Here is a 26,623-nt window from a genome sequence, read left to right as displayed (position 1 = left end):
GGTGAGGGCACCGTCCTGCCCCCCACACCTTCCCGTGTCCTGGCAGTGAGGCCACACCCAGAACTAGGTCCTGCAGCCCCTCTGCCTGGGTCACATGGTTTAACCCAGGGGCCCGATCTGTTGGTCCCCGCAGCTGGGGTGCCCGACAGAACACAGGGCGCCAGTGCCGTTCCATCCCAGGTGCGCAGGGATCCCCTGGACTGTGTCTCATGCAGGAGCACCCCAAACAGGAGGCCGACTCGGGCGGAATCATTCTCTCTTGTTGATCAACAGGGCTGGACTCCTATACTCTCCCTGCGCCCTGCGCACGCGGCGGTTTCAATCCAGGAGTGAAAGCGACACTCGGGTGAAGACTCCGCTCCTCCGGCACCCTCCACGCTTCTGATGCTGCGGAGCCACGCGTGGGAGCGCGCCGTGCGGACGCCCGAGCACCTCCCCACCTCCATCATCGAAGCCAGCGCTCGGCTCGGGGCTGCTCGGGGACTCGGGACGCCGAGGGCTGCGTGTCAGGCACTCGCTCGCGGAAGTCTCCGGGCTCCTGGGTCCCCAGGCCCGCCAGGGCTGGGTGGGAGGAGGGTCCGTCTGAAGCCTGCCGTGGGTCAGGACGGCTTTGGGGGCCCTTTAAAACCAGGTGCCATGCATCTCGGATTCCAGGGACACGAAGACCCCAGGGCCGAATGACACTGGGACTCAGAGGTGTTTCAGTCTGGAGCCAGTGACGCTTACTTCTTTGTTAGTGTTGAGATATCGGGGTGGCCATTCTGGGTGGCCTTCTCCTTCTCTGGTCCCCCTCCCAGGCACTCCCCTCCCGGCCCTTGGGGAGAGCCCCCACGATGTCAAAGTGGTCCTTGGAGCCAGAGGGACATGCCTTTGGGATGACCGGCAGGACCGTGAACATGGCCACCAACTCAGTGGCCCGTGTCCAAGGGACGGGGGCCAGCTGCCGACGTGCCGACCCTCAGTGTCCTCATCTGCAGAGTGGGCCCTCCGCGGGGTCTCTGTGGGGCCCAGCCCTGCGGGAGGGGTGCGGCAGGCCTGGAGCGCGCCTCCTAATTGTCCATGACTTACAGACTTGGCTGGGCTCCCAGACAGCCTCATAAATCAGCGCGGCCACAGTGAGCAGCCTGTTGCTGCAGCCCTTGCGCTCCTGGCGGGCCCCGCGCCTCCTCCCTGCTTGGGAGCATCCCGCTGCTTCCAATTTTCCATGTGCTGCCACAGAGGTGGGAGCTGGGCATGCTCACGGGGGCGGGGGCGGGGGCGGGGCGGGGAGGGAGGGCACGAGGCCGGGGCAGGCAGTGGTGGGTGAAGGGGCACGGGGCAGGGAGGGCGGTGATGGGGTGGAGGGGATGGGAGAGGTGACAGGCAGAGGCCGGCCACTTTGAAGGTTCCTGTTTCCAGGGCAATGTCCCCTTGTCGTCCCCCCCCGCCACGGCCCCAGAGTCCCCCCTTTCCTTACAGCCCAGTGCTGTGACTTGTGAGTGTCCCCTGGCCAGAGGGAAGACTTTGTGGTGCACCGTCTCTTCATGGCGTGTGCATGGGTGTGTACATGTGTGTGCACCCCCCCATCAGACCTGCAGCCAATGGGGCAGCACCTGCTTCTCCCCTCCTCCACAGGGTGTGGAGCTGGGGGGAGGGCCCCCTGCTGTGTCCCGTGCCTTCAGCCCTGTGATGGGGACAGGCCTGGGTGGACGGCCCTGAAGCTGCCGAGCCTCAGCTTCCTCATCGGAAAAGGGGCTTGGTGAGGACCCCGAGCGCCAGTGAAGGGCTGAGTGGGCTGCCCTGTCGTGAACAGGCTGTGGGGACGGAAAGGTGCTGAGCCAGGGCCAGGCTGTGGGTGTCCAGGGCCTGAGACGCGGGACCTCTGGGCGGTCAGGGAGGCCGACCGATGGGGGCCCAGCCAAGGGGGCCACGCTGGGCCCAGCCCCAGAGGCTGAAGCCAGCTCTCTCCCGGCCCCTGTGGTGTGCTAGAGGTGACTTCTGGGCAAATGACCGGCCGTCCCCCATGGTGGGATGGACGAGGGTGACCGCATGGTCTGGAAACACAAACAGGCCCCAGCAGGTGTAGGTAACTTCCTGCCTGACAGATGTGCCCGGATCGCTCGGGAAGTCGGGGTGGGCTGGCCCTGCGGGGAGGCTCGGACTTGTGAGGTGATGTCTGGGAGGCTGGCTCCCGCCGCCCCCGGGGCCCAGTGCACACAGGCTCAGGACAGGAGCAGGCCGACTCCCCTTAGCCCAGCTTGTGGGACTGTCACCAGCCTCTGCTCAAGGTCCCCGCACCCAGACCCACCTTCCCAGGCCGAGGAGCCCGGGCGAGTGCCCGGAGGACGGAGATGGACACTCACCTGGGCTCCCAGGACGGTCAATACATCGCGGCGCTTCCTATTGGTCATTGTCATGAAAACATTTACTTGATTGAGGGACCCAGCTGGAGGGATGGCCACAGGGCAGCAGGCCTGGGCGGCAGAGCCGGCTCCCCACCGGGCACGCTCAGAGCCTGGGGGCACAGGCCGGGGTGGTGGTGCCAGTCCCCCAGAGCAAACAGCTGGCGGGGGCAGGGCCCCTCTGTGGCTGGGACAGGCTGGGGCTTTGGGGTGAAGGGGGAGCGGGGTAGAGGGACAGGCGCTGACTCCCAGTCCTGCACACGCGGTCAGTCCTGCCGGGGCCTGGGAGGAGGGAGAAACCTCTGTCTTCCCAGGACGGTGCTTAGCGCCCAGAGAAACTTAGGCCGTGGGTTCTCAGGGAGCACCTGGCCTGGAGGTGCTCCCCAAGCCCCTGGGACCCCTCAGAACACGAGGTCGGAGTCTCTCCTGGACACGGGGCTGGGGAAGGGCAGGCGGACGCGCAGGCGCGAGGCGGGGCGGGCGGGGCTGGGTGCGGTCAGATACAGGCGCAGCACAGGGTGGAGCAGTCCAGCTTGGCAGGGGGCCCTGAGCTGCCAGCCTTCTTGTTGACCTTGGGCAGCAGCAGGATGAAGGACATGGCCAGGGCACAGTGGTAGAAGCTGTGGACATAGGTGTAATCCCAATCCTGCGGTGGACGGGCGGGGGTCAGTCTGCGGCCTCAGCCCTGAGCCCCAGGTTCATCTCCTCTCCAGGCCCCTCCCCCACGTGCCGGGTGCCTCTACTGTGCCCCTGACCCAGGCTCCTCCCTGACCCCTCTTGTCCTCGGGAGTCTGGCTGAGGGCCCTCACGTGCTCCCCTCACTGTGCAGCCTACCGTGGTCTTTCCTACACCAAACCCCCGAGTACCGAAAGCCCTGCCTTCGCTGGCCTTTGACAATGAGGCTGAGGCTCCCCTCTCTCCCTGCCTCCCTTCCCCTCCCCCATCCGTCTCCCCAGCCCCTGGCCCCATCCCGGCTGGGCACCTCCTCTGGATGCCAGGCATGGAGGGCGTGCCCTGGAAGTGGGCTCTGGTGGACTGGCCACTCTCCCGCCCCGCCACCCGGGTACCTCGAAGAAGAAGCGCAGCATGAGGGCCAGGGCCCCGAAGCAGAGGCCGGGGCCTATCTGCTGGGTGTAGACGCTCTTGTCGGGGTACAGACCCTTCTTCTCCTTCATCTGCTGCAGCTGGGAAGACAGTGGCAACGGGGAAGCTCTTAGGTCAGAGTGTCCGCCCAGCAGCGGCCGCCTGAGCCCGAGGGAGGACTGGCCCCCGGGCACCCACTCCCCGTCCTCGGGCAGGAGACGGGACTCGGAGACATGCTGACGTGCGCCCACTCGGTAGCCTCAGGACCCACAGGAGCCCACCGCCGGGCGACAGGGCTGGGAACCCCTGCCTCCCCACCCCTGCCTGCTTGTTTGGGGTGCAACAAGGCCCCCTGCACAGCTCCCGGCCCCAGCCAGAGGGGAGCCCCGAGGGGCCCGGGCACTGCGTGTGTTCACGGCCAGCGCGGGGTGTGGAGCGGGGCCTGCCCACCCGCCTGTGTGGCCTCGGCGGTGCCCGTGGGGGTCTGTGTCAGCGTTCCTGCTGCCATAGTCAACGACTCGCGGTCCCCTGCTCAGAAGGAGGCTCAAGTACTTAACGCTGAAGAGGAGGGGTTCACATCTCCAGAACGATGAAATGGGTGGGTCGGCACCCCGAAAGCTCGCCCCTCGGGGCCGAGGTGTTTCAGAGCGCAGACGTCTGGGTGGACGTGAGCCATGTCTGCACCCACGGCGGGAATCCGGGAGCCAGGGCAGCGCCCCCAGAGCGCAGAGCCCGGCATGGCACGCGGAAAGCCCACGCGTGACCCCGCGCCGGGTCAGGGCAGCTTTCGCCACCAAACGAGTGATGAAACGGAGTCCGGCTTCCAGTTTTCTGGACCCCGCGTAGCCCGCGAGGAACTGGGACTCGCAGCAGTGTAGGGAGCGTGTGGGCGGCCCCTGTGACCCTGGGTCCTGCACCTGCCTGAGGTCACGGCCCGGCCTGGCCCTGCCACGGCCCTGTCACACCCGTCCCGCCACTTCCTCTTCCTGTGAGCTGCTGTCCCCAAACCCGGCTCGAGGGACGAGCATCAGGAGAAAAATCCACCCTCCTTCCTGGAAACAGCCGCCCTTGAAAATCCAAAATAAACTCCACGTTAAATGGACTAGAAAACACAAGCTGAGCCCCAGAGGCAGGGAGCCGGGCCGCCCTCCGTTCCTGGGGCCGTGGAAGTCCCTGTGCTTTGTGGGGACCCAGGCTCAGACCTGGGCCAGATCCGTGGGAGCAGCAGCCCCAGGCCAGAACCAGGAGCCTTTACCCGGGTTCCCGCGGGGGCGCGCGCGGTCCGAGCCCGGGGCTCTGTGTCTTGTCCTTCCAGCACGTTCCTGAACGTGGTCCTTCCAGACAAGTCAGTCCCAGCACACTTCCTCTCCACTCGCAACTTCGAGGGGCCTCCTGGGTTTGCTCCCCCAAGCCGGAGTGGGGAAGACCCTCCTCCGCTTCTCTTGCTGGGAAAGTCAAGGCCAGGCTTGGGCCGTCCTGCTGTGACTTCTTGTGCTTTATTCTTCATCAGCCAAATGGCAAATTAAACCGTTTGCTCCTGGGCGTGAAGAGCGGGCATGTTCGGAAAGCTCGCCCAGCGCTGCAGCCACCCTCCCGGGTCTGTAGACAGGCTTGGGCACCGTCGGCACCCGGCCAGCCCGAGCCCTCTTCCCTGAGTGCTGCCCTCCTGCACTGCAGGCCTGGGCTCTGCTCCCTGCAGGGCTCAGCTCCTTCCCTGCTCCCCCTGCTGCAGTGTCCCTCTCCAGCTTGGGTAATGTGAGTGAGTTCTGGTCCTTGTAGCCAGGAGGGCCTTGGGATGACAGAGGGTACAAGGAGACCTGGGGACCATGTGTAAAGGGTCTCGTGGGTGTCAGCCCCCTGGGTGCCCAGAAGGCCACTGGAAACTCCTGCTCAGGCTGCCTCAAGACTCACGAGCAGTTCCACCTTCCTGTCAACCTCACACCACATCCTCCCTTCTCCTTAGAACCAAGCTGAAGGCCCACCTCCTCCAGGAAGTCTTCCCAGATTAACCCAGGCCGTCTTCAATTGAGATCGCATCTCCAAACCGCCATTCTCTTCAAGAATGATAATACACAGCCCCAATTTGCTGAGCACATTAGAAGCCCGTTCTGTCAGTAATGAAGGCGCATTATCTTTGAACCAACCCTATGAGGTGGCTACTGGGCTGTTATCGTAATGCCCACTTTACAGATATGGAAACTGAGGCAGAGAGGTTCAGTAGCTTGGCTTCGGTCCAGAGCTAGTGAGTTACAGACATGACACGAACCGGCTGTGCATGGCTGGGGCGCCGAGGGTAATTTCTGTCTCAGCTGAAGCACATCCAGCCCGCCTGCCCGCGAGGGGGAGGGGAGGGGGAGCAGTCAGGGGAGGGCTCGTGTGTTGAGGGTCACACATACGCACCCACTTTGCCGCGATGATGAGCACGGCGGTGCCAATGGGGCCCGAGTACACTCCGTAGCCCCAGCGGTCGTGGTAGATCCGGACAGCAATGGTCAGGACGCCAAACATCACAAAGGTTGACCTCTTGGGTTCGTCGAAGTCGGCCAGTGCTAGCGGGCCGGGGAGAGAGATTGGGAGAAGCCAATGGCCTCCTGGCCCCTCCCGGCCCCTCCCGGCCCCGGCTCACCCTGAGGCCGCCCTCAGAGACCCAGGTGTGGCTGGTATCCCATCAGCCAGGGAGACCCAGGGCCCAGCCTGGTCACACAGGTGTGAATTTCAGCTCCTCCCCATGGACGGAGCGGCTTGGGCTGTGCTAGGGGGAAGCAGCTTCAATGGACAGATTGACATGTGAGGGTCCAAGTGACGTCATTCCATGGGACCACCGGAAGGAAGACACACAGACAGAGACCTGGGAAGCCCCGCGGAATGGGGACCTGTCTAGACATTGTCGTGAGACAGTGGGAAGTAAGAGAGTTGCAGAACAATATGCTTTTGAATGAGCCCATCTCCACGCAAAGCGAGCTGACAAGCATGTATGTGAAGGAAAGGCCCCGAGGCTGAACCCGGAGCTGGGACAGGGGTCCCGGGGAAGGACCTGGCGGGGAGCTTTCTGCCTCCTCCCTCTGCTACTGAAGTTGTCATAGCAGCCTTCTCGAACGTGTGATTTCAAAAGGGTGTGGAAAATGGGAATCCAGGCCTTTGAGGACAACACATTCTTCTTTTTATTTTTTAATCCTCACCCGAGGATATTTTTCTATTTATCTTCAGATAGAGCAGGAGGGAGGGAGGGAGAGAGAAAGAAACATCATGTGAGAGGGACACATCGACTGGCTACCTCCAGTACAACCTGGACCAGGGCCGGGGACAAACCGTAACCGAGGTACATGCCCTTGACTGGAATTGACCCAGTGACTCATTGGTCCACAGGCTGACGCTCTAATCGCTGAGCCACACTGCCTGGGGCGAGGACTGAACCTTCTTTTTCATAGATTAAGCTCAGCTCTGAGCCCCGGGGGAGGGAGGTGGTTTTGGAGTGGGGGGGGGCAGTCTGTGGGTGGCTGGGCGGCGGGTGCAGAGCCCTGTCTGCCCTCTGGGCTACGTGGGTCGGCCACTCACCCATCAGCGAGACCCACATGCTGAGCGCTGTCCCGTACACGCTGAAGTACTCCAGGATGTCGAGCCGCATGAAGCAGAGGACCGACAGGCCCGGCCCGGTGCAGGCGTGATACAGCTGCGGGAAGACCACCGGTGGTCAGCGGCAAGACGGCGGCGCGGGGCCCCAGGCCCAGGGCTGGTCCCTGAGCCATGCGAGCCAGGCCACTCCCTGGCTGTGACACCTTGGGCAAAGTCGCTTAATGGCCCCATCTGTAAAATGGGTCACTGCTGACCGCTGCCCTCAGAAGCTGTGGCTGGGGGCTGGGTGTCACTCTGACGAAGCCACAAGAAGTCCCCAGGCCCACGGAGAGCCGGTCCTGGGCTTCTTCTCACCAACCTACGGATGTGAGGCCAACGCCAATCTGCTCTTCAGAGCCTTCCCCCCACAATTTACCCCTCTAATTACTGGGATACCCCACTGTGGAATTTCTCAGATCCGAGCGGGCATCAGAACCCCTGGGGGCCATGGAGACTCAGGTTGCTGAGCGTCCCCGAGAGTCCCTGACTTAGCAGGTCTGAGTTGGGGTCGGAGACCTGTGTCTTTCCCAGGGCGGGGAACCCGATTTGAGAACCAGCGCCTGCAGCTTCCAGACCCGGTTCCTCTAACGTGCGGGGAGGCCGCGAAGGCCGTGCACGTGCCGGACGCGGTGCCCGGGTCGCCCGTCCGTCCCTGGGACTCAGAGTTGCTCGCCCAATATCTCATTTAGCAGCAGCGCTCAGAACAAAATGCCTGAGGAGTGTCTCAGAGCCGTGCACTTGTTCCTAACAGGAAACAACTGTCCTTCGTGCACACATTTCATCATTTTAAGTAATATTTAATTACATGACATAACTATTTTGACAAGTTCCATGGCATAAACAAGCTGGGAAGCAGCACAGTGGACTCTTGATGAGCCCAGCTCGGCAGGAGGGAGGAGGTGGCCAGGAGCGCAGCCCCTCCGGAGGCGCCAGGCTGGTTCGGGGGGAGCAGGAGCCCCGGGGGCACCTGGTGAGCCGAGCAAGCCGGGGTCAATTTCGAGCTCTTACTGGTTGCAACAGTAGGTGCAGCCAGGGGCATTACTAGAGTCATAGTGGCCTGAACGACAGGGAGAGAGACGGTCTCCCATTCTCTCTGTTCCGATCAGACCCACTTGGTGTTGAGCTCTGGGTGCCTCACCTTTTGAAGTGATGATGACAAAGAGGAGGCTAGAGGAGAGCAAGCAAGCAGTGGACATGACTATGTAGCTGGGAGAGAAGCTTCAGGTGTGGTCTGATCAAGGTGCTCAGACCCTGTGGGATAGAGGAGGGAGAAGGACACCGCTCCCCATGGCTCTGTAAGCAGAGCCAGGCCCTGTGAGTGACATGGATAGTCTCCTGCCCCCGTGTTCCTTCTAGAACAACATCTCCCTTAGCCCCACCCCAGCCTCATGTCTGCTCTCTCTGTACCCCGTGTCTCTCCTGCCTAGCGCAGATGACCATGTATGATTGCAGACTTACTCACTATGATATTCTGGGCAGTGACTGTGCCCTGCCCTCATCAAAAGCAGGAACGTCCTCTGTCTCATCCTGGCCGTGACCCCAGGCCCCAGCAGTTGGGGTACAGTGACTGTCGCCATGTGAAGGCAGAGTCATGGAGGCAGGATTTGGGGTGGTCTAGGGAGGCCTGGTCCAGGAGGGCCACCCCCCAGGCCTTGCTTGGTTCATCTCCGTGGGACAGGGGCAGGTGAGGCCTCCCTCCGTCTCTGGGCACAGGCAGTCCTGACCCAGCGAGGGCGCGGTGGGCGAACACAGCCTCTGGAGGCCAACCCGACAGGGCCGTACTGTGTGAGCTCAGGCCAGCGGCTGACTGCTCAGGGCCCTTCTGCCACTTGGGGACAAGAACACCTGCTCCCTGGGGTGGGCCAGGGGACTTCATGTCACAGAGCACATAGCGCGGTGTCAGCATGGAGACAGCAACTGTCGTGGGAGGTCCTGCTCAGACAGTCACAGGAGGGGCGTGTGGGAGGCGGGCCTGTGAGGACGCCCTGAGGGCTCCTGGAGAAGGGGCAGTGTGGCTTTGAGGCCTGGGGACATTCGTCACAGGAGGCAGCTGCCCCTGCCACTCCGGGTGGGGCAGGGCGGGGCAGGGTGGGCCTCCGGGGTGGTGGGGAGGCAGCTGTGGGGCCGGCTCAGCCTGGGCGGGGACGGGGGTGGCCCGACCGTGCCTGTGGGTTCCTGGGCTGGGTCTCGCATGGGCCTGGGCCCCCAGCCCCCGCTCCTCTCCTTGCCCGGAGACCCTCGCCCTCCCCGAGGAGTCCCGTGTCCACTCTGCACGTCCGTTTCACACCTCCGACCTCCTTCCTGGCCCTCACCCCTGCCGGGGTCCCGAGAAGAGCAACCGGAATGGCATCAGCGAAACGCCCAGACTAAGCCGGGGTGCGGCTGGTGCTTACTGGGACGCACAGGACTCAGCCTCTCCGGGACTCAGTTTCCTTATCTGTCAGATAAGCCCGTCACAATCCCAGGCTCCCAAGGTGCTGAGAAGATCAAACAGGATAGCGTGTGCATGGCACCCAGCACACCCCCACCCTGGACACTGGCTCGGGGCCAGCACGTTGTAGCCGAGGTCTCTCTCCCACCCAGAGGGGGAGACCCCAGCGCCAGGGACTCTGATTCCATCAAAGGATCCAGCCTGGCCGGGTCACCGCCGCCTGTGGGACGCACTGGCCCCTGAAATCGCAGCTTCGCTCACTGCAGGTCAGCCGGGGTGCAGGCACGACCCACGCACACGAGTTTGCACACACATGCGTGTGCTCACAGACGCCACCACCCGGGGCTGCCCCACACCCTGACGTGCGCCCACAGAGGCCCTGCGCCGGGGGCCGGGCTGGCCCAGGGCAGGAGCCTGCGGTTCCTCATGTCCGCAGCCCACGACAGGAGCCGGGAGCCCTCGCCTCCCAGCACCCGCTTCTCACGGGGAGCCAGGCTGGAATGAAGGACAGATCTGACGGAAGATGATCAAAGAAGAGAGAGTGCAGCTGCTTTGGGAGCCCAGCATGGGGGGGGGGGACTCAGAGGGGAGCAGAGAGAGGGAGCACTAAACATAGCCGGAGCACAGATGAATAGGTGGGTGACTGCTCAGGCAGGTAGCTACACAGCTGATTGATCATACAACGTTGCTTAGGCAGACGGACAGACAAAAACTAGAGGGATGGAGTCAGACAGACACGGGGAAGGTCACAGGAACACAGCTGGAGGAGGAGACACCAAGAGCTTTAGAAAGAGCAAATTCTATGGGGATGCACTTTCAGAAACTAGGAGACAACCAGACACGGACGAAGAAAAAGAAAGAAAGATGGTCGCGGAGAGAACATTAGACACAGAGAAAACCAGGAAGAGAAACGTAGAGGGGAAGAGACCCACAGGGAGCCGGGGCGGGAGCGGGGGGCAGAGAGGGAGAGGGAGGGAGGGAGGGAGGGGGCACTAACTCTTCCAGACATCCAGACAGAAGGAGAAAGACCCAGAGAGGCACGTAAGCCCAGGAAGGAGCGGAGCAACCATGAGCAAGGCCCCCCTGAACTGCGGCCAGCTCCCGAAGTCTGGAACCGACTCCCCCTGCCCAGCGCATTCCCGAAGCCCGCTAACCCCTCCTGGCCTGGCTCCCTCTCCCCTCCGCCGCCCCGTTCTTACAGCTGGGGGGGGGCTGGCCCACGGTGGCCTTGTGTAGTTGGCCAGTGGCAAGAAAGGGGCTTGTCCTCGACAGACGGAACCCGGCACCGTGTGGGACTGGTCCCACTCACACCGATCCCAGGGAGGTTCTCTGGCGCCAACGGGGAAACTGAGGCCCAGGGTGGCGGAGTGGCTCCTCTGACCCTCTCTCCTGGACTCCGGGGTTTTCTTTCACCTCCAAATCACTTTTCGTCCCCAGGAAATGCAGGGAAGGGGTGGGAAGACAGCCCCCTCCTCCGCCTGGGAGAGAGGGCCCGTGCGGGTCCCCCCCAGGCCCAGACTCACCGCCACGAAGAACATGGTGAAGAGGTAGACCATGGCCTCCATGTGGAACCTCCTCTTGGCAGCGATGCTGATGGTGGGGAGGAAGGCCAAGCTACTGAGGGTGGGCAGGAGCAACTTGGCCACGAGCGTCCCCATGGGCCGGGGAGGAAGGCTCTGGCCGGGAGGAGGGGTGGGTGCCGGCTGCGGGTCGGGGCAGGAGAGCCAGGGGCAGCGGGCAGCTGGGTTTAAATGCCCGGGGGAGGCAGGGATCTCAGTGCATTTGCTGAGCAGCACATGGAGAGGGTCCAACAGCTGAGGCCCCACGTGATCAGCACTTGTCTCTGAGGTTTTTTTATTTTTATTTTTTGAGAGGCCAGAGCTGTTGATTCAAGGAGACCATACTGTACTTTCTGGAGGCACCGACCTCGGAGGAGAAAGTCCCCATGAGTACAACCTCTGGCTTCCAGCCCCCAGGGCGCCAGGAGCTCAGAACGGGAGAATCCGTGGGCTCAGGCTCCAGTCACCTGTCCAGGGCAGCCAGAGGTGAGGGAACCCAAGGGGGAGCCGGTTCTGAGCACGGGACGGACCTTGTAGATACGTTGCGTGTGTTACCAGCCCGCACACAGTTCTACTCGCCTGTTCTTTTCCTACTTGGGTTTCCTTGGCGATTAGACCAGTGAGGCTGACATTCTTGTCTGCTTGGTTACATTGTTTCACCCCAGAAGTAAACAGACCAGGATATCTCTGAGGCTGGATGCTTGCCTTCTCAGCATTCCTTGGCGAGCCTTCTGGAAACCACCTTCCCTGCTTGCAAGAAGTCTTGGGGGAACTGTCAGGTAGGGTGCCCCTTATCCTCTGGCCACGGGAGGATGGGAGTGTGTGAACCACCCAGGCTGACTCTCTCCCTGCACGGACGGCCTGGTTAATTGATCGCCTGATTCATTTATTTTTGTTGCCGGCAAAAGAACAGAGTTTACTCCTGTTTCATTTTGTATCATGATATGGTGCATAATGCTGTCACATGTGACAAAAGGCACAGGTTTTAAGCCTACAGCTTGAAGGCAGTGTGGACGACCACAGCACCCCCATCACCCCAGGGTTCCTCGGACCCTGTGCCGAGGGGCCGCAAGCAGAGCAGAGGCTGCCTGCTCGGGAACTTCCTGCGGATGGAGCTGTGCGGTGCGCGTTCTCTGAGGTTGGCCTTCTGTCTTGTTCTCTCACTGGGAACGCCTGAGATCTGCCCACACTATGTCAAGGGGCTCATCCGTCGGTGGCTGGGCAGTCGCAGCCGCCGTGTGGACGGGCCCCAGGTCTGTTCCCCTGAGGGCCAGCGTCTGGAGTGTGGGGCAGACGGAGCGAGACCAGGTGGTGCTGGTACATCCCAGCGCCTCGGAGGGAGGCTCCCGAGGCCCGGCTGCGCCCCCTCCTTCCTCGGGGAGCTCCGCACACCTTTCCAGAAATCTTATTTGTGTCTTCAGTTGGCTGGAGCCCATTCCTGCTGTTAGCAATGAAAGATCCCGCTTGGTCCATCGGCTCATGTCATTCTGAAGCTCCTTCCACGGCACCCACAGCCCTCGGGGGAGGTCCGAGCTTCCAAGGAGACCACTGGGCCAGCTGCGCCATGCTTGGCTCCCCCCCCACTGCACACCCTGCTCTCAGATCCAGTCCCTGTCCCCGCCTCCCCTCTGCGGGAAGGCTCCCCGCCCCCTAGGCGGGCCGGCCGCCCCACTCCCACCCCAGCACCCCACCCTGTGGAGCTGTGGCTGAGGGGTCACTCAGGTCGTGATCCCACGGGGCTCGCTGGCCAGCTCACTGCCCTCACCCTCCGTGCCTGAGCCCGGCACGTAGTAGGTGTTCACCAAAGCTGCCGAATGAATGACTTGGTTGAAAGGATGAATGGAAGTCCGGGGCGGGGAGGGAGGCTACGTAGTTCGGTCTGACAGTTAGGAGCTCTGTTCCCTTTCCAAATGGGGAAACCAGACCCTCCGTGTGTGTGGCTCTGGGTGAGGCAGGCGACCCCTTTTGGCTGTCAGGGACACCCTGCTCATCCTGCCCCCTCTCCGCCCCTCCGCGCCTGCCCGGCCCCAGCTTCCAGTAGGAGCAGAAAACGTGTGGGGAGGGAATGTGATTGGATGTCAGGTGCGAGCAGAGAGCTCTCCGGAGCGCACACCCTGCTCAGAAGCAGGACCGTATTCCACAGTTGGTTTTATGCATGAGTGTGCGTGAGTGTGTATGTGTGTGAGTGTGAACGTGTAAGTGTGAGTGTGTGAGTGTGTATGTGTGTGAGTGTGAGAGTGTGTGAGTGTGTGTGAGTGTGTGTGTGTGAGTGTGAGAGTGTGTGTGAGTGAGAGTGTGTGTGAGTGTGAGAGTGTGTGTGAGTGAGAGTGTGTGTGAGTGTGTGTGTTGCAGCTGTAGGCTCCAGGGCCAGGGCTGCCGGGGGAGGGACAAGGAGAGGGGGAGGCGGTGGAGGAAGGCCAGAGAGCTTGCACATGTGTTTGGGTGATTAAGGAAGAAGGGGCTGAGGAGGGACCAAGTGGGGAGACAGGTGGCTGGGCCTGGGGTGGCCCCAGGAGCCCCTGCAGAAAGGCTGGTCTGAGAGCTGCCGGCTGAGGTGGGGAGCCCGAGTGCAGAGGAGTGGGGGGCCGGCCTGTGGCTCTCGTCCGAGACCTCGCCGCCTGGAGACAGACCAGCTGGCCGGGGGAAGGCGTCCAGCTCCGAACAGGACTGAAATGACCCTCGGTTCTCCCTGGAGCAGGGGAGGCGATTGGCCTGGGGAGCTGGGAGCGGGGGAGCTAGAGTTGAAGAGACAGGCTGGCTGCTTTGGGGTGTTGCTGCCTCTGGAGGCACAGGGTGGGGGGCCGGGACCGGCTGGGCTGGGAGCCCACTCAACCTGGGCAGGCTGGGAGCCGGCGGAGAGTGCGCTGCCATCCCCGTCCTCTGGCCTCCGGTGGCCCCGCCTGCCAGCTGCCTGCAGCCGTCCCCACCCCCACCCTCACCTGCGCTGCTTTGGCCTATGCAGACCCCACAGGCTGCCACCCTCCTGGGCCAGGACCCCCTGCTGAGCTTGCCTCCCTGCTCAGACTGTGGCCCTCGGCCTCTCCCGACCCCCAGCGGGCGCGCCTCTCCCTTCGCCCAAGCCCGGCGCACCGCCTACGTCTTGAAAACCACTTACACGCAGACATTTATTCAGCGCTGGCCGTGTGCCGGGCTCCGTGCCAAGCCCTCTTCCTACTTTGTCCCATCGGGCCCTGTCAGCAGCCAGGGGCTGGGAGATGCCTCTGCTCTCCCCATGGCACAGAGGAGGAGGCAGGCCCAGCGAGGTGCGAAGCTGGCCTGGGGCACACGCTCCCAGCACAGCTCGCGTGCTGACCAGTCTCAGACGCGGTGGCTCCGGCTCTCCCCGAGCCCCACGCCCTGCGGCGTCCCAGCTCTGCCCACCAGATGGCATCCGTCCCACCGGGACCCAGCCCGGGCCAGTCCTGGGTGGGATGGGGTGGCCCTTATCTGGCAGCCACAGTGTGGGGAGCAGGCAGGGGGACCCGCCCGCCCGCGCCCCCTTCTCTCACCCTCTCGGGCCGGAGCGGGCAGTTTATAGAGGCGCTGAAATGCCCGGAATGCCACCCGGCTCCCGGCTCCCGGACAGCTGTCTGTCTGCCCTGCCCGGCCTGGGGTTGCTGGGCCAGCCTCTGTGTCTGCGTCCTCCAAGTCTGAGCGCCCGACCCGCAGCTCTGGCCACCCCAGCGCACAGTGGCCCTCGTGTCTCTTCGCATAGGGGTCCTCTGAGGCCCCTCGGCACCTGGTGGGGGGCGGTCTGGGCTCTGCTGCCCCACCTCCTTCCTTGGGGTCCCAGCCCACATGTCACCCTTATCTGTGTGTCTGCACCTGGGCTGTGACCGCAATCGTGTTGTCGTCAACCACAGGCCGAAAGTCAGCGCAAGCCGCGCCCAGCCCCTGCACACCTGCCAGGCGAGCCAGGTGGAGGCGCCCTCTCCTCGCTCTGGGGCCTGGCGCCCCTTCGCCCTGTGAACCCCTGAGCTCATCTGCCTCACAGGGTCGGCCGGGCCCCGGGAGTCCCGGGTGAGTGTCTTCAGAAAACCACCAAAGCACAAACTCACGGTGGGGGGTGGGGGGTGGGGGGTCTTGTCCTTCGAAAGGCGGCCTCACCATCCACGGCTGCTCGTGGGAACCAGGAGCTCGGGACAGGCTGGGACCAGAACGCAGGTTTGCCCGCCCTGAACAGCCAAGCCGCCACCTGCTTCCCCAGCCCGGTTGTAGGGCGCTGTCGTTCACTGAACCCCCTCCTCGCGGTGTAGAGGGGTGGGGCAGAGAGGGGGCAGAGCTCCTGGGGACCCAGCCTGTGCGTGGTGACTGGCCCGGTGGCATAGAGTTGGAGAGCCCTCATGGGCAGGAGGCCGTCCTGCTGGATTCTTCAGGTCCACTGGAAAGACACCAAAGTCCTTGCTGTCCCCGCGGGAGCTGGGCCCCGAGCAGCCAGGCTCGGCCGGACCGCCGAGCAGGCGAGGGAATAGGGACGCCGTGCAGACAGCTCGGCCAGCCCCGCCGTCCCGCTCCCGGGGGCGGCCTGTCCCCGCAGTCCCAGCAGCGAGCTCACTTCCAGCCACGCCGGGCTTCTCACCGCCCCTCCTCGCTCTAGATTTGGGGACAAAGGAGCCTCTTTCTTGTGGATTCTGAGAGCAGGAAAGGCCTCACCCCTCTGAGTCCCCACACTTGAACTTCAAGACTTGGCCTAGCAGCAGCCCCAGAGCTCCTGGCAAGACAGCAGGAGAGGAGGAGACTGAGGAGTTCATTCCGTGGTCCCGTCTCCCGTGGCTGACCCCGGAGGTCCAACCCCTGGGCCCAGGCTGGGCAGGGAGCTTGTGGGGAGAGATCGGTTGCCGGGGCTGCCCACTGGGGCGGGCCCTCTTCCAGGCCTGGCCAGATGGGGTCTTGGTGGCCTAGTCCCTGTTGGGTGCGAGAACGCGAGAACTCTGCTGCCCTGGGCTCCGGGCTGCAGCGGAGGGGACACGCAGGACGTCGGGGTGATGGCAGAGGTGGGCTGTGATGCTCTAGCCCATGTGTGAGGTCCTTCAGCTCCGCTCTGGACACCTGGCTGTGCAGAACAGGGCCAGCCACACACGGCCCGCTGTGCCCCTCCCCCGCCCCGTCCCTTCTCCCGAGCCTGCTTCTGTCCCCAGCCTGGAGTTCTCACCCCCTCCCCCGCTTCCCGCAGACACGTGCCCGTTTTCCTGTCCCAGCTCCTCCTCAGACACCTGGAAGGCTCTGTGGTAAGACAGTCTCCTGTGACACAGGTGTCCCCAGCACCCCTTCCCCACCCAGGGCTCATGGGTGACAGTGTGGGCAGGGGTGGGGCCACCTCGAGGCAAGCAGGGAGCTCTGCCTGGGGAGAGTAGAGGACACAGCTTGCTCTCCCCCCAAAAGGTGGAGGAGGCCTGCACCAGGAGCCCCCCACCCCCTCCGACGCATCCGCCCTTACTGTGTGCTACCCAGGCCCCGCCCGAGACGCGAGGACACAGTGCGAACCAGGAGCAGACCCCACTCTGGGGCGGACTGGGGGGGCGACTCCGGCCCAGTATGAGAAGCCAAGCAAAGTGCTGGGGCACCTGAGGACTTCCTGGAGGAGGTGGCCTTGGAAGATCATCTGGGGGTGCCAAGCAAGTGCAAATGGGGCTGCAAAAGAAGGGCTCCACAGAGGGGGAGCAGGAGTTAAAATGGGGGGCTTGATAGAATGTATTTCAGTGACTCCCCAGGGAGCCCGGGCACCATTTGCATTACAGGAGGGATGGGGCCAGGAGGCAGCGACTTGGAGGGCCACTGGCTGACCTGTGGGGCTCAGTGCAAAATGCGGGGTCCTTGCTCAGAAAGTAGGGCGACGCGTTCTCTCCTCCACGTCCCGCCCAGCCGATCGGGTGTTTTCAGTTGCTGTGGGCGCCGTCTCCTCTGGGCCCCTGGGAAGAGCGGCTGAGCCGGCGCCCTGAGACCCGGCGGGGAGGTGGAGGCAGGGCCGTGCCCGCGAGGCTCAGACCTGCTGCAGCCCCTGCTCCACCGGCCGCAGACGTCGCGTCCGGGACGTGAGTCCTGTCACTTGTGCCGCGGGCCAAGCTCCTCGGGCACGTTGGGCCCCTGCCTCGTAAGCCAGGCTGGGCCCCGTGCGGCAGGTCCCAGGGCGCCTGAGGCCTGCCGGGCCAGGAGGGCTGCCCCGACCTCCCCCCAGGGCGGACGGCAGCTGCACGCCGGGCACCCGCGGCCTTCGGAGGTTCTTCCTGCCCGTGCCTTAGTCTCCAAGGCCCCAGTTCCTAGGGTTTCAGGGCCCAGCCAGCTCCTGGAGGCAGAGGGGGTGGGGTGGAAGCAGGGCAGGCCCAGGGCCACACACCTGCAGGAGGTCACAAAGCAGGGGTGGGGTGTGGAGGCCTGTCTTCCAGATGTCTGGTCGGCGGTGGCTGCAGGGTCCCTCCCACGGGAAGCCGTTAGTCACCCTGATGTTGGCGGGATGGAGAGCTCAGGACGAAGGTGCTTATGGGCGAGGCTGGAGGGGAAGGAGAGGGGCAGAGGCTTCCGGAGTGAGAGATCTGTACTGTGTTTTCGAGGGGAAAGAGTGAGGAGAGAGAGAGGGAGTCCCATCGGGTCTGTGCTGCAGCACGCCGACCCCAGGGGGCAGTGTGGCCCCGGCTCAAGTCCTGGTCCCACGGAACATCCCAGGGACCCCAGGGAAAACAAGACAAGGAAGACCTTCCTCCTCCAGGATTACAGGGGTGAGGGCGATGGAAGTGACAGCCCTGCAGACCGAGAGGAGGTGATCGCAAGAGAACGGGGTTCCCTGGTGTGCCCTTGCCAGGCGTGTGACCTTGGGCATCACTCGGAGTCTCACTTCCTCTGCCTGTAAAATGGGGATGACAAAGGTGCTGACCCCACAGCTCCTGGCACAGGAAGAACTCAGTGCAGGGCAGGGTGCTCTCCTCCCATCATTCCTGTTGGCGGCCAGACACCGAGTAGAACTTTCCCAGGGGGGACAATCCTCTGCTGCTAAGGAGGCCACCGAGGGAGATCAGCACAGTCCCTCTGGCAGGGAGGAGAGAGGGAGGGGTTTCCAGGTGCCACTGTGGGTCTGTGTCATCCGCGGTCCCGAGGCAGGCGAGGGATGAAATGGCCCAGAAGACCAGACCAAGTTCTGCCCGCTTCCCCCATCTCATTTGGAGGCCTCTGTTCTAGGGCGGTGGGCTCTGGGGAGCTCAGTGTGCAAGGGGGCGGTCCTGGCCCTACCTTGGGGGCAGTCTCTCGAAGTCTGGGGTCTGCCTGGCTCCTGGGGCTGGAGAGCGCTCATCACGCTGTCTGGGCCCTGGGCTCTGACTCAGCGGGAACACAGGCCTGGAGCCCTGCGCCTGCCTGCCCGGGGCTGCCCAGCCGGCTGGGGCCCAGCCAGGCCACTGTGCCCCGCCAGGCTGCTGTGGGACATCTGCACGGAGCTCCCTGCGCCTCCCCTCACTGGCCCTGGCCATTTCTGTCCCTTCCCCGGAGCCCTCGACGGAGCCCTCCTGGGTCTCCCTCACCCCTCCACCGCTTAGACCCCTGCCTCTCAGGAGAACCTTTCAGAGCCTGGCAGAGTGACCTCGGAGTGTGGGCTCCCCTTTGGACCTCAGTCTTCTCATCTGTGAAATGGAGCGATCAGACCACATGCCTTATACACCCCAGACTCCATCTCAGCAGTGCCAGAGACCAGGCCCTCCTGGGGGCAGAGAAAGCCAGGCTGAGACCAGGCTTCTGCTGTGACCCCAGGCGAGCGGCCGCTCCTGGACCCGGACACGCCACCCGGAGCTCTGGACCTGGGAAGACAGCCTCCCTGCTCCCGGCTCCTGGGCTGAGCAGCAGGCAGCAGGCAGCTGGGCCGGCCTGGCCGGGCTCCAGAGGCGCGGAGCGGGTTAAAGTGTGCGCCAGGCCGGCCGGCGCGGGCGGGGGAGCAGCCTGGTGGGAAGTGTGAGTTCCTCCCTGTCTGCCTGACAGCTATAAAGGCCGCCGCGCCGCAGAGCCGCCACTGGGCTGCGCGCCTCCCTGGGAACCCCCTCTCGTGGGTGCTCTTTGAAGTGGAGGAGGGCGGGGAGGAGGAGGAAGGGGAGAGGCAGAGCCCACAGCTCTCTGCACGCCCAGGAGCCCCCTGCACACACACCTGGCGCCGCCTGCCCACAGCCACTCAGCCCCTTTCTCCAGGAGGACAACCTGCTGACCCAGGACAGGTAGGTCACCTCCACCCAGCCTGCTTCGCCGCAGCTCTGCCTGGGTGCATTGCACAGCCCCGAGTCCCTGAGCATCCCCCAGCCCCCTCGGAGGTTATGTAACAGGAGGAGGGCCCATGGGGAGGGGTCCAGACCCTCCGAGCACAGGGAGGGTGGCCCCTCGGCCTCCAGCCTCTGATACCTGAAGCTCTCCTGTGCGCTGCAAACCTCTCCCGCTGGCCAGTGGCTGTGTTTGGACCCCAGGGAGGGCTGGATCCCGCGTGAGCCGGGCCTGGCCTGTAGCCAGCGGTGTCTGGAGCCTTAATGAAAACCAAGTGTGAGGCCGGCTCGGCACCTGTCTTCAGCCTGAAGGCAGGAGCTGCAGCACCGACTCGCCAATGGGACCTCGGAGGGGGCTCCGCTTGCCTGAGGCTGGGGGTGGGGGGCTGCAGAGGGAGGTCTGTGGGGGAGGGGCAGGCAGGCAGTTGGTGAGGTGGGGTCTCCATCTCCAACCTCCAGTGTGCATTGCTGTCTTGTCCAGGACAGGACATTCTTGGGGTGCAAGGCTGTTGTGGGTGTAGGTCCTGGAGACCTACAGGTGCTTGAGCTGCAAGGGAGTGAGGCTTTGGGGGAGGGAGGGGCAGATTCAGAGGAGCTGACTGCGGGACCGGGGATGGGGGGCTTCTACACCTTCTTGCCCTGGACCTGGCCTGTGTAGGGATGAGTCCCAGCGTTTGCTCTGGGCCCCGGGGGCTGGTCTGCCACTTTGCTGTGTGGCTTTGGGACAGTCGGCTTCCCTCTCTGGGTTCCAGGCTACAGGGAGATGGGCTTGGTGGTTTCTGAAGCCTCTTCTCCAACTGGCTGGCAAGTGACAGGTCCTGAAACAAACCCTGGACAGAGGCTACTAAAGGCCTTCCCGTTCCTCCCTCCAAGGGGCAGAGGGCTAGGGGCCCCTCCAATAGGGGGCCCCTCCAATAGGGGTCATGCTGTGTTTTGGGCCGGGGTCCTGACTGCTGTAGAAGCAGACAGCCCTGAGGCTCTGGGCCGTTCACACTCCATGCCAGGGGCACAAACCTTGGGGCTCTGCCCAGCCTGAGGGCCCCGGGGGCCCTTGGCCCAGACCCTCAGGGACAGGGGGCAGCTGTGGCCAGACAGGGACATCCCTGGACCCACCGTCAGAAGGTGACTCCCACATGGCCAGCAGGCCCTGAGCAGGTACAAATCCCCAGGTGCTCTTGCTGGGCCGGGTTTGGGCCAAGGCGATGGGCCAGGCTGGTCCCAGGCCCTTCACCAGTGGGTACAGCCTGGGCCCGAACCCCCTCAGCTGTCCCTGCTTTCCTCCACAGTGTTCCCCAGGGCGCTCAGGTGTTCCTAGGCAAAGCACGGCACAAGCCCCCATGTGCCCTCAGATCGGGGTGCTGTGGGCTTAGCATGCACCCCACCATCACTGTGCCTCAAGCCTGTGGCAGGCATTGCTAATCAATCACCGAGCCCTCCCACCAGGGCCACTGGGCAGCCACTACCAACAGATCCCAGATAACCCCGTGGCCCTGGCACTGGGTGGGTCCTGAGGGCTTCTCCCCAAGTGGACCCTGGTCGCTGACAGAGGAACCGGACCTGGCCTGGCAGTGACAGTGGCCTTGTTTCCTAGGATGGACTGCAGACGGTGGCCTTCACGCTGGACCTGGTCCCTGCTGGCTGTGGCACTTGTGGTTGGAGGTGTGGCGTCCATCAGGGCCACGGTGAGTAGGCAGCGCGGTCCCTCACCCAGATGTGCTGATGTCACAGGGGCTGTGTGGCCGGTGTCCAGGCTGTGGGGCACATGTCCAGGGGTCCCAGAATGACTTCCCAGAGCCCCCCTCAGCTGCCAGGAACACGAGTTACACGTAGTCGGACCGACCCCTGAGAGGGGGCCTCTGGCTTCTCTGGAGCCCCTGCCTCTCGGCAGGGAGGGGCCTCCGCGTGGAGTCCTGGGGCGAGGCTCATCGGTGGGAAGGCTGGGCCCTGGGCTGCTGGGGGGAGGAAGTCAGGGTGGGCGGTAAGTCCTCAGGACCCGCTGAGCTCCCAGGTGCTCCAGCTCTCAAGATGGGCAGGACCCGGGGCCGCGGCTCCCTGGGAATCCCCTCCAGGGCCGTCCCAGAAATCCGAGCCCAGGCTGCCCCGTGGGGTCCTGTCCAGGGCCCAGGGGTGGCAGGCCTGTCCCCCCTGGAATGCAGCCTTCTAAGCATCTGTGGGGCTCTCACCCAGGACAACGGCCCGGCGTCCAACAGCCTGGAGGGGGGCGCAGACGCCACTGCCTACTGGTGGGGGGAGTGGACCAAGTGGACGGCGTGTTCCCGCAGCTGTGGGGCCGGGGTGACCTCCCGGGAGCGGCACTGCCTCCAGCAGAGGTGGGTGCTGGAGCGGGACCCCAGGGCTGGCCTGAGGGGGCAGCCCGGTCGTCCGTCGGGGCAGCGGGCCATAGGGGGTCTCAGGCTGGGAAGGGTGTTTTTAGTTCAAAGCAGCACAGGCCAGGGGTGGCTCAGTTTTCACTGGCCTCTGTCAGGGACCCGGCTCCTGAGGGTCCTGGCCAGCGGCGTCCTGGGGTTCACCCTGTCCTTTCCTGAGGGAGCAGAACATTTCTGAGGCTCCATCGGGGCCCTCTCATCTGTACACTTGGGTTGAATAAACGGGGGAAAACACGGTGCAGTCTCTGTTTTCAGACAGACCTGGGTTCAGACCTTGCCTCTGCCACCACCTACCTGTGTGACCTTGGGCAAGTCACTTAACCTCTCTGAGCATCAGCTGCCTCATCTGTGGGGTGAGCTCACGCTGGAGCCCACCTGGCCCCTCTGAGTACACGAGAACACGTGTGTGCGCTTCAGCACAGGGTGGGACATGGCGGACGTCGTTGTTGTCATTATTAATTCTGGCGCTGAGACCCCGCCTTATGCCATGGCGGGTGGAGGTGAATCGGATACCGCGCCTCTGCTGGGAAGGGGCTGGGAAACACCCTCAAACTGCTTGAACCCCTGTGCGATGGGAAGGGCCCTGGTGGGGCTGAGTGGGGAGGAAGGACCCTGGGTCAGAGGAATGGGGGAACTTGGGGAGCAAGAGCAGGGTGGGGCTTGCGGCTGGCTGCTCCCAGCACTAGCTCGGAGCCCATGTGTTCCCTGCAGGAGGACGTCTGTCGCGAGCGCCGGGAACAGGACCTGCACGGGCACGTCCAAGCGCTATCAGCTGTGCCGGGTGCAGGTGAGGCTCGGCCTGGCTGGGACCCTGACCCTGTCCTTCCTGCCCCCAGGCAGGTGGTCTTGGACACTGTCCTGGGCAGGCCGCTGACATCCTATTGAAGACAGGTGTGGCGAGGGGCCGTGGGCTCAGATCCGGGGAGCCCACCGTGTGCTCCGGCAGGAGCAGGGACGGGCGGACTGACTGCTCCAGGGTTGGGGCCTCTGGCTGAAGCCCCCCTTTGCTGCCAAGTCCTGCACCAGGACTTCACTGGGAGACTGACAGTCACCAGGTGACTTGTCCTCACCTGTGAAACACTGAAGCCCCCAGCAGCCCCCTGTGCAGTGGACTCTGTGCTCAGGAGACCCCCTCCGGCTTCTGTGTGCAGGCACTAAGGTCCTGGGGCCGGCCAGGAGGTGCCAACTTTGGCTTGGCCTTCAGGCAGCCCTCAGTGGGGCCAAAGCCAGTGTGGACCTGAACTGCAGGGCATGGGGCAGAGAGGCAGAGCTTTTGGGGTCTCCGAGGGAGTCCCCGTGTCCGTGTGTCTGTGTGTGTCTGTGTGTGCACACACGTAGGGAATTAGGGGCCGAAGGGAGCCAAGTGGCCATTGCCTCTGGGTTGGCATCACCGGCCCGCTGTCCTCTTGGACCCTGTGAGCTCCAGGGGAGACCCACCCAAGCTCCAGCCCTTCCCCAGCGTGACCGGCTGCCCCACCCAGGCCTCTCCTTCCCCCGGGCTCCTCCTCAAGCCCACCTCCCGCCGGTCACCCAGGGACCTGGCTCCAGGAGCCGGGGACACGCAGGAGGACACAGGGCGAGCGGGGAAGCGGCACAGCACAGCCTAGGCCAGGGCGCAGCTGGGGTGGCAGGAAGAAGAGGGGACCCCCTGGGGCCCTGTGGGCCAGCACACGTGGGCGTTTGGGGGCCGCTGGCTGCCCTTCCGCTCGGCCTCGCTCCCCCGGAGGACGGGAGGCCGTGCTCCGCTTCCTGCTCAGCCGGACAAAAATGCCTTTGTGGGCCAGTTCCTCCCGGAGCCTCCTTCCCGTGTCCTCACTTCCCAGGAGTGTCCCCCCGACGGGAGGAGCTTCCGCGAGGAGCAGTGCATCTCCTTCAACTCCCACGTGTACAACGGGCGGACGCACCAGTGGAAGCCCCTGTACCCCGGTACCGCGGCCCTGGGCCACCCGGCGGGCGGGGTGTGGGCGCCCTTCCCAACCCCGGACAGACCCACACCCGCTGGGTCAGCTCCTGGGGACAGCGGGAGGGAATGTCCTCGGCCAGCGGGTGGGCAGGTGGGCACACTGGCCCGGAGGGAGGGGTCTTGTCACAGGTCCTGCGTGGTCCAGGCGGCAGGTAAATGAGCTGCCCACTCGTGCTCACGGGTGTCCAGGGCCCCTCCTGCAGAGGGGAGCTGTCCTCGCCCACAGGGAGGCAGAGGCTGGAGCGTACAGAGCCTGGCTGACCAGACCACCTGCGTCTTGGTTCATTTCTGCCCCCGAGACCCTCAGCAGGCCCCTTCCACTCTCCAGACCTCGGTTTCCTCATCCGTGCAGTGGGGGAGCACTGTCTCCCAGGCGGGAAGAGGGGAGTCCCCGAGTCCGGCCCCCATCCATCCTGAGGCCCCCTGTCTCCCCCAGACGACTACGTCCACATCTCCAGCAAGCCGTGCGACCTGCACTGCACCACGGTGGACGGCCAGCGGCAGCTCATGGTCCCCGCCCGCGACGGCACGTCCTGCAAGCTCACCGACCTGCGAGGGGTTTGCGTGTCTGGAAAATGTGAGGTTGTTAAACATTGTAGCACACGTACCGCTGCTCTCGTTGCGCCGGCGCCCACCTGTCTGCCCGCGTCAGCGGCGGCCGTGGGCCCGGGCCCTGGCGACTCCCAGCAGCCCTCCACCTCTCTTCCTGCAGCCCATCGGCTGTGACGGGGTGCTCTTCTCCACCCACACACTGGACAAGTGTGGCGTCTGCCAGGGCGACGGGAGCAGCTGCACCCACGTGACGGGCAACTACCGCAAGGGGAACGCCAACCTCGGTAAGAGCGTCGCCGCTCCCACATCCAGGACCCCGAGGGGTCCCGTCTCCGACCTGCCGAGGGTCGCCGCACAGGTTTCTGCCCCCGCAGGCCACGTGATGCCCCCGGGCCCAGGGGGCGGCCCGGTGCCTTGGAAGGTCCACTGGCTGGGAGTAGCGAGCCGCTCTTTCTTTGTTTTTGTTTTTTTGGTACGTGCCCCCAGCGGGAACCGAACCCGGGACTCTCTGGTCCACAGGCCAACGCTCCAGCCGCTGAGCCAAACCGGCCAGGGCGGGCAGCTCTTCCTTGAGCACCTACGGGATGGGCGCCGCAGTCACACTTGGCACGGGGGCCACGTCTGACTTTGGCATCAATGCAGGGAGATATGAATGCCATGCTTACAGGGGAAACTGAGGCACCAGTCAGACCCTCACCACTGATAGATCTGAGTTTGGGCACGCAGATCCTGGGGTGCCTTGTTCTGTAGAGTCTGTGTTCTCGAGGGGTCGACGTATTGGTATTGTGAGTGTGGTGGGCAGAGGCTGCTGTCTTCGGAGGCCTCGCTGTGGGAGGGGGCGGAGGGCCTGCTGCCAGCTCCCGGGCATGGAGACAGCAGGCAGGCGTTCCGTCAGCGCGCCTCCTTCTGAGTGCCTACGGTGTGCCAGGCCTGAGGCTGCAGGAAGGCCCTGTGCAGCCGAGGTTCATGCCCTCACAGAACTCTCAGCGTGGGGGATGGGGGCTGTCGCTGAACCCCAGCTATTCCTCTCGGGTGCCCTCTGGACGCCAAGCCGAGTCCGGCACCAGTTACCTCCTTCGCACCTCACACCAGGTCTACGAGGCCAGTGGTACCATTGTTGCCATTTGCAAAAGTGAAAACAGAGAGGTTAGGAAACTAGTCTAAGGTCACACAGCCAGATGCGAACCCAGATGCCCTGGCTTCTGGGTCTGTGGTCCTAACCACTGACCTACACTGTTCCCTGGTACATGTGTGTGCGCTTACGTGGCGGGGGCCTGCCGTGTGAGAGCCAATGCGCTCGCGAATCTTGTGAGCTGCTTACTCATTTAAAAATGAGCGTCTAGACGCCTGCGTTTAAATAAGGGTGCTTAGACAGAGCCCCCACTTCCTGGTCACTCACCTGTGTGACTTACATTTGTCCAGTGGAAATGCCACCTTTTCCCAGCTGTGTCCCCAGTGACATCACAGTGGGAGCTTCCGTCGGCCACACGGGAGTGTTTACACCACAGAAATTGGCCAACACTGTAGCTTCTCACGCCCCCCACCCCGAGAGCCAGCGCACTGCCGGCAGGAGGGACAGCGAGGGCCTTCAGGAGCCTGGGGAGGCGCAGGGCAGGGAGCAGCTCACCTGGGCACAGGTGCACGTGGACGCGACCCCTTGCGTGGAAACCTGTGACGTGAGCACACAGGTTTCTGAGACGCCCTCACCGTCTCCGGAAGGCCTTTCTGTCTTAGGGCTTTAGAAGTCTCTCTCCCTCCTCCCCAAACCCCCTCACCACCTGCCGACAGCACCTCTCCTGTCCTCAGACCTCTCATGGCTCCTGTCCCTTTGTTGGGGTCTCTGTGGAGTCTTTTAGCCGCCTCCCTGCCTGCCTGGGGCTTTGATGACAGGCCCTGAGCGGACCTTGGCCAGGGCCCTTATCCTTTCTCATCCACTTATTGTACAGATGAGGAAACTGAGGCCCAGGGGCTCCAGGAACTTGCTCAGGATCACCTTGGACCCAGGGCTGTTTGACTGTAGCAGATTTAAGTCCCTGTGGCCTGCGAGGCCCCTCAGGAGGGGCTGGGGCTGGTACCGAGGGGCATCACCAAGGCCTCTAGGAAAGGGCCCAGGAGCCCAGGTAAACCTGGCTTGTGCTGCGGCAGCGGTCAGTCCTCTGGCGGCACAAGGGTCTGTCTCGGCAGGACCTTGGATTTGCCTCTGGGGACTGGGTGCAGCCAGACTGTGCCCCTCACCCACCAGGGGCACAGGAGAGCGGTACCTGCCGTCTGGTTGAGAGGCAGTGGCCACGGCCAGACCGGCTGCTCACCGTCATCCAACCCCCCTCAGGTTACTCTCTGGTGACCCACATCCCGGCTGGCGCCCGAGATATCCAGATTGTGGAGCGGAAGAAGTCTGCCGACGTTCTGGGTACGTCTGCGCGGCCT

General features: G+C 64.0%; 2 protein-coding genes across 2 annotated transcripts in view; one reads left to right on the top strand and one right to left on the bottom strand.

The window, feature by feature from the left end:
* Positions 1-2,859: 2,859 nt before the first annotated feature.
* On the bottom strand, positions 2,860-11,204 carry MYMK (myomaker, myoblast fusion factor). Its single transcript, XM_036260420.1, has 5 exons — positions 11,031-11,204; positions 7,020-7,134; positions 5,865-6,013; positions 3,449-3,565; positions 2,860-3,027 (listed from the first exon to the last, which is right to left on the bottom strand). Exons 1-5 carry the CDS (start codon positions 11,163-11,165, stop codon positions 2,878-2,880), a joined length of 666 nt encoding a protein of 221 aa, XP_036116313.1. The 5' UTR covers positions 11,166-11,204; the 3' UTR covers positions 2,860-2,877.
* Positions 11,205-20,745: 9,541 nt separating this feature from the next.
* Positions 20,746-26,623, top strand: part of ADAMTSL2 (ADAMTS like 2) — a 32,723-nt gene continuing 26,845 nt past the window's right edge. The window contains exons 1-7 of the mRNA XM_036260394.1: positions 20,746-20,976; positions 21,482-21,624; positions 22,393-22,468; positions 23,505-23,607; positions 24,081-24,226; positions 24,357-24,480; positions 26,526-26,606. Of these exons, the coding sequence (XP_036116287.1) occupies positions 20,887-20,976; positions 21,482-21,624; positions 22,393-22,468; positions 23,505-23,607; positions 24,081-24,226; positions 24,357-24,480; positions 26,526-26,606 (763 nt within the window). The 5' untranslated portion in view covers positions 20,746-20,886. The remainder of the gene's footprint in view (positions 20,977-21,481; positions 21,625-22,392; positions 22,469-23,504; positions 23,608-24,080; positions 24,227-24,356; positions 24,481-26,525; positions 26,607-26,623) is intronic.

This window comes from Molossus molossus, unplaced genomic scaffold, assembly GCF_014108415.1.
Source record: "Molossus molossus isolate mMolMol1 unplaced genomic scaffold, mMolMol1.p scaffold_m16_p_14, whole genome shotgun sequence".
Classification (NCBI taxonomy): domain Eukaryota; kingdom Metazoa; phylum Chordata; class Mammalia; order Chiroptera; family Molossidae; genus Molossus; species Molossus molossus.
Note: the sequence above shows the minus strand (reverse complement) of the source record. Positions and strands in the feature narration are given on the sequence as shown.